Source organism: Parus major, chromosome 12 (genome assembly GCF_001522545.3).
Source record: "Parus major isolate Abel chromosome 12, Parus_major1.1, whole genome shotgun sequence".
NCBI lineage: Eukaryota > Metazoa > Chordata > Aves > Passeriformes > Paridae > Parus > Parus major.
In genome coordinates, this window is record NC_031781.1 from 19,954,312 (window position 1) to 19,961,204 (window position 6,893).

Sequence of the window (6,893 nt, forward strand, 5' to 3'; positions counted from 1 at the left end):
CTTGGCCATGGCCCAGCCTCCCAGCTTCTCCTCAGTAGCTCATTTTCACTGTTCTGACCCGAGTGAACCAAAGTGTCTCTGAAAAAGGACACTACAAAATAGCCACACCACAGTTATATAATAAAGTTTCCAATTTCACAACAGCAGCAGGCAAAGTTCAGCCAGCTGAGGAGACACTCGCTGCCAGTGAGGAACTCCTGGCATTCTCCTGTCTGCTGAAATCCCATTATCAGCCTGTGTTTTCCCTTTCCTTGCCAGGCAGGACGGGGCAGATGCAGTCACAGGCTCCTAGAGCATGGACACAGCCCTTCACACCGAGGCCACAGCACGGGGAGCTGCCCAACACTGGAGCTTGGCTGCAGATCAAACCAACTCTGCTGGAAGCCAGCAGCTGGAGGTGCTGGGATGTGCTCGCTCTGCTTTCCTGCCTCCCTGTAATTACACCACAAATCTCTCCGTGGAATCTTCTTGGCCAGAAAATACTTATTATAGCTTGAAGATGTGTTTAAACTAAGTTTAGACACCCCCCTCCTCCCTCCCCTAAACCAAACCAAAACAAAACTGAGCAGTTTCTTCCAGATTTCCTCAAATAACTCCAGGAAGTTTTGTGCACGTGGGCAGGGAAAACAACATTCCATCGGGCTGGGTGATGAGAGAAGCCCTCGACACAGAAAGGTCCTCTAATTCCAGCCAATGGGACAACCTACGTGGAAAGTTTCATCTAGATTATTAGAAGCTAGACTTAAAGCAAAGCCTGAAACAAGGAGTCTGAAGGGTGAAAGTCCCACCCAGCAACCACAGTGTGTCTGTGAGTTAGTGTCAGGGCACCCAGGACAGTCCATCCCCAGAGCCCCGACTGGTGCACACTGGTCCCACTCCCATGGCTGATGCCAGTGACCAGAAGGTGTTCACTTGAGGCCCAGGGCCACCAGGAACCCTCATCTGGACTGGACCCCTGTCCCCTGCCCACCCACACTAATGGTCATCATTGCTCTCAAGAATCTCACTGGGGCTTGCTAATTCCCAGCAGAGCCATGATAGGTGTGTATCCCCCCAGACACAGCCCAAAGACATCTGGGGACCTTCTCAATCTCTACAACTCCCTGACAGGACGGTGCAGCCAGGGAATAAGGGACAGGACAAGAGGAAACAGCCCCAAGTTGTGCCAGGGAGGTTTAGCTTGAATATTAGGAAAAATTTCTTCTTTGCTCCTGGAGGGATTTAAAAGCTGTGTGGATGTGGGGACATGGGTTAGTGGTGGCCTTGGCAGTGCTAGAGGAAGGGTTGGACTTGATGGTCTCAGAGAGCTTTTACAACCTGAACAATTCTGTGATTCTAATTTGAGTTATTACAGTCAAGGTGTACAAAGAGGGGGCTTGGAGCCCACATCCTGCAGGAGCCCAGTGACACACAGTCACAGGCCACTCCCCAGACCAAGGCTTCCCAAGAGCCTGGGGAGGAGGACAGGACAGGCTGGTGGCAGAAGCCACGGCCCAGGCTGAGCTGCAGCTCCTGCTTTGCCCTGGATTTCCTGCCCCATGCAGGGCAAGGCCACAAAGCTGTAATTTTCAAACCCAATTTTAGACTCCAAAATAGAGCAACACAAACTGGCTCAGTGTGTTGTTCCATGAGCTACACCTGCACAGGCAACCACAGGTGGGGAGCACAGATAAAGAGTCATTTGCTTACAGAAACCACAACCCAACACATGGCCCCCTGCTGCAGGGAGCCAAAGGCTCTGCAGTGTGTTTGGAGTCTCCCAGCATCCCAGAGGGCAATGAGTGCCCAGAGTGAGGATGATGAAGCCTCTTTCAAGCAGAGACAAGCGAGCAGCTGAAGGATTTGCCTCTCCTCCCAACCTGCTGCCTTCCCTTTCCCCAGTGGAGAAATTATATTTGTGTGCTTATAGGGGACAACACCAAAACATCATTCCTGTTCCCTGGGACAATCCACAAAACCCAAACCACAATAAAGCTGTTTCCTTTATGCCTCACATTCCTCCTAAAACTCGTAGTTGCTCACTGAGACACCAATGGCTTCAAGTTAGCAATTTATTAAAATTCCTGCCACTGCTGACAAAGTATGGGGAAGCAGGAGCAGGGATGACAGCAACAGAGAGCACTTATTCTAGAGCAAAGACAAGAGCTCCCATCCAGACACCACTTCTTCATCCAACCTCCACCCAGGACAATGCAGGACAGGCTGCAATTAAATTCACTGTCACAGCACATAATGAATCCCACACTGGGGAATAACCCAGCACCCTCATTTTGGACATAGCAATGCTCTGTTTCAAATGTGTCATTTCCTGTATCCCATACCTGGAAGAAGCATCGAACTTCCTTCTCCCCAGCAGAAGGTGAGAGTGGAGCACACACCTGCCTGGCAACGGGTCCCTCACGCTGGGTTTGAGGCTGCCAGGACACACTGTGAGGTTTCATGGTGTCAGACCCACCCTGAGAGCAGAGAGAGCCAGATCCCCGCAGGGACTCATCTCAGCATCTCCACTTACTGCTGCCTATTAGCAACGGCAACACGCTCGCCTCGATCGTCTCCTCCCGCATGGGGAACGTGACTCACGCTGCAAGCTCCAGGGAAATTTGCCCAACTGAATTTTCTTCTCCTGCTCCCTCAGAGAGGCACAGGCTGGTCTGGGCTGGAAAGGTTCCCAGCCGGACACGAGAGGAGGCGTTGGAGCTGCCGGCCAGCGGGGGAAAGGACACGGGTGGGGAGGAACCAAGAGCAGTGCCCCACTCGGTGATGGGTGACCCCAGTGCTGCCAGGCTCACCCAGGGAAGCCGAGGGAGCAGCCTGGCACCCCAGCTCAGCACCCCACATCTTTCCAGGCAGATCAGCACTTGCTGAGCCACTGCTCCTCCTGAACCCCTCCAGCCCTCGCTGCCGCTTCCCCGGGACTGTTTACATTTACATAATGAAGGCAGGAAACACAAAACCTCCCGGTTCCTTATGTCCCCACAGCATGTCACAGCCCATTAATAAACTCTAGATGGGAAGAATTAGAAGTGACATTTCTGGAAAAAAACGTTACCCTAATTTACCATCAAAGAGCAATTTCCAGCACACCCAGCAGCTGAACCACGACTGTGGGTGCTTTAACCCTTCTGCAGCCGGGTTAGGTGCCAGCAGCCTGGTCCCCTGGAGGGGGCTTGGAGCACTTTACCCACCACACTCAAAGCCAGGCTGGACACCACAGTGAAAGATCCCTTCTCTGAGCAGCCTCATACACTGCAAGGCTGGATCTTCAAAATCCATTTACCAGCATGCTCCTGTTTCCACACAGGTGCCCACTGAGCACCGGCTGTGAAGTGGGAAGTGCAGCCTCAGACCCCTTCAGACAAGGCATGCCATAGGTTGAGAAAAATAAACACCCTGAATATGCCCCAAAGTGGCAGCTTCCCTGTCCACATGGAAGGCAAACGTTGACACAAAGTTTTTTCTCTGATTTAGCTGAACATTATTTGCAAGGACAGGTAAGCCCAAGGAACAAACACAGTGGAATTACAGATGCCCACAAACTGTAAAGGTTCCTCCGGATGCAAAGCAGGTGCTGGCTCTCACAGGCTGCAGAGTCACACCAGCTCTCCTGGCAACAGATGGAGGAGGGAGAAACAAAGAGCAACCATTTCAATTTAAGTGTTGAGCCTTAGGTTGAAATTTAAGTTCAAAAATGAGGGGAGGTGACAGAAAACCAAACACAAAGAAATAATTCTGCTGAATGGATGAAATACCTCACATCCCGTCCTGGCTGAGGACTGACATACAACGGGAGAACACTCAGAACACTGAATTCATGTCCTTGTTTGCAAGCTGGCTGAATTTGTTCTGTGCTTCCAAACGAGACACACCATCCACAGACATGGGCAGGGAAAGCAGAAGGATACATTAAAAATAAATCTCAAAAACCAGTTCAGAGCAAAATGCAAATGGGAGGAACATTTTGAGACAGAGCTGGACTAACCGACACATACCAAACATCTCCATTTCTGCAGGACTGGAGAACAGGAAAAGGGATGGTATCCATATCAAATCAGCCAACACAAACCCGACCTTGCAGTTTAATTTCTAGGTCAGCTCTATAAACTAGAGGAAACTGGCCATAAAAATACCGCATGAAATTTATTCTCCAGTCAGGCTGAAATTTCAAGATAAGCCCTGATTATGAGCGTTCTCCTGTTGGAGAGGCAGGTGCCCTGTGGCTCACCCTGCTTCCTCACTCCAGTCCCCAGCTGGCCCTGATGGAAACAAAGCCACTGAGCCTACCCTCTGCTGGGACTCTGTGCTCTTACCACACTCCTCACCTTCAATGAACAGTCCTGGTCCACCTGACTGTGTGATTCTCAGAAGTCTCTGATGTTTCTTTTTAATTTGGTTATCATTAATAATTCTGTATCATCAGCAGATTTTGTCATCTTACTATTCAGGCTTTTTCCAAATAATTTATTAGGAACTGCACTGGAACTCTCCTTCCCTTTTTTCCTGTCTTTTAACTAATCATTGATCCACAAAACAACCCCTCTCTACTCTTCAACAGCTCTTCAAGAACTTCAGCTAAGGCTCCTTTCCAGCCAGGGCCCTGCACCAGCTAATGACAAGATCTTGGGCTCCTGGAAATAGCTGCACCAAATTTCTGAGGCATGACTCTTCCCTTCAGGAGGCCACACTGACTCCTTTTGTAACTGCTCCTAGCTGTCCTGCTCTTGAGCAAGGTTCCACCCAACAAGCCTGTTCTGACCTGTTCTCTGAAGTCCCCCAAAGAGTCTTCAAAAGAATTCATCACATTTCTCCCTCTCATTTCTCTGGCACTGACACTTTGAGCACCAGGACACACCTCACACTCTAGACCTGACAGGTCAAGATCTCAGTTTCTTTAAAACTCCAGGAAATACTGCCTGGGAAGAGCTTGAGTGATGGTCCCTTGCAAGACCTGCTCTGCAACATTTACAGTTCTATTTTAGACTAACGTGGCAGGATGGATGCTCATGAAGCAAGGCTGCCCTGGCTGTTACCTTTTTGAAGAGCCTGATGACATCCTCGCTGATCTGAGACAGCCGGACGATGACATTGTTCATGAAGATGTCGTTCAGGGTGGCGTGGTCTCGGCTCTCCCGACGGGTCTGAGTCAGAACCAGGTACCAGCAGTTCACAGGGGAAAGGAGGTGCTGATCTTTCCTACAGAATTGTGGGGAAAAAAACCCAAATAGGTCAGGTGAACACATCAAAAAGGCACACATTTTCAAATGAATGCTGCCAGCACATCCCCTTTCTCCCCTGCACACAGTCACTGGGATCTGGGGAATGATCTCTCCCAGCCGTACCAGCACTGCCACACAGGGATGTCCTGTGGCACACAAGCCACACCCGTACCCCACCGGGCCCCCAGCCAGCCCCTGCCCTAATGGAGTGTTCTGGAAGATGGCACAGGAGAGGAGAGGAGACATCCCTGGAAAGGGAGAGAGTTTTGTTCATTCTTTCCACTCGCACTACAAACAGGGCTGTGACTCCACTGCAGAAGGGCCCTTTGCCACCCAATACACTCTGCTGGGTTTAGTCCACTAAAAAGGGCTCATGGAAGGGTTCTGCATCCAGCATTACCTGTGCACAACATGAACACGCTCAGGTATGCTGGAGGGGACAGCCTGAAGACTGCAGACACCTCTGCATGCACACACAGACAGAAAACTGATGAGTGTGTGGAGCTGGAGCCACCGCGAGCCACGGCACCGCGGCGATTGCCAGAGCCAGGGCTGGGCACAGCCCGCTGCACGTGGCTGCATGGGGACAAAGGAGCTGAAGGGACTGTGACTCTTGAGAGTGTCACAGCCTCACCAGAATAATGACACACATGAGCAGCTGGGGAAGTGGTGCAGATGAGCCAGGTAGGGGCAGGTATGGAGCAGCCTAGAAATAAAAAATGTATTAAAGGAGTCTCCAGGCGTGGAACGGACAGCGAGGACTCAGCAGGAGCAAGCACTGAAATCAAACTGACCCCATCAACACCAGCACTTGTGCCCAGGTCTTTTAGAACAGTGGAAATCACTGTCTCCTGTGGACACTGCACAGCAGCAGCCTCCAGAACTGTAAGCAATGGAGAGCCCTAATACTGCTCTGAGCTAATGGGTGAAGCCAGACACCCCTGAACCTTTGTGGGCTCCATCTCTGAACCACAGCTCCTTACTGGCCCATTTCTTCAACTCCTTGGTGCACACTGCAGCACCCAGCACCACACAACCAACACACAACAGTCAGATGCCAAAAGGACAGAGAGGATCTGAACAGCAGCTCATCAGCAGCAGAGCCTGGCGTGAGACAGCAGTAAAGCCTCACACTGGAGAGACCGAGTAAACAGATTAAATGGGATTTAGTAATATGGAATAAATAGGATTTAGTAATGTAACAACAGAAATCACTGCTCTTGCAGCTGAAACAGGAAAAAAAATCACCAGGGGTTAGAGGAAGAAATAGACTGTAAAGAGCCTGGAGCTGGTGAGGAGAAGGGCAGCAAGCAGGCAAAGCCCAGGCTCTGTGTGAAAGGCACTGAACAGCAGCTGCAGTCTTTGGCCACTGAACTGAACGACATGAGCTTCATCTGGAACAAAGGGCACAATTCCAGCTGAGAGACTTTCACAGATACTGCTGGCAGAAGAAGAGACAGGGACGAGCACTGTGGCCCAGGGAGGAGAAGGTGGAGAGCTCGGACTGAGGTGCTGCAAGGAGAGCAGCCAGGACCTGCACCTGGTTCTGTGCCACCGGTGCTGCCACACGGCCCTGGGGCACAGCCTGTGCCAGGCACAGGGCACAAATCCAGTGGGCACAGGGCACAAATCCCAACAGGCACAGGGCACACATCCCAACAGGCACAGGGCACACATCCC

At 51.1% G+C, this 6,893-nt stretch overlaps 1 protein-coding gene across 2 annotated transcripts in view; it reads right to left on the reverse strand.

The window, feature by feature from the left end:
• SRGAP3 (SLIT-ROBO Rho GTPase activating protein 3) overlaps positions 1–6,893 on the reverse strand; it is a 72,905-nt gene that overhangs the window by 32,215 nt on the left and 33,797 nt on the right. For both annotated transcript variants that reach the window (XM_015641159.3, XM_015641157.3), the window contains exon 3: positions 5,028–5,190. In XM_015641159.3, coding sequence (XP_015496645.1) covers positions 5,028–5,190 — 163 coding nt within the window. The remainder of the gene's footprint in view (positions 1–5,027; positions 5,191–6,893) is intronic.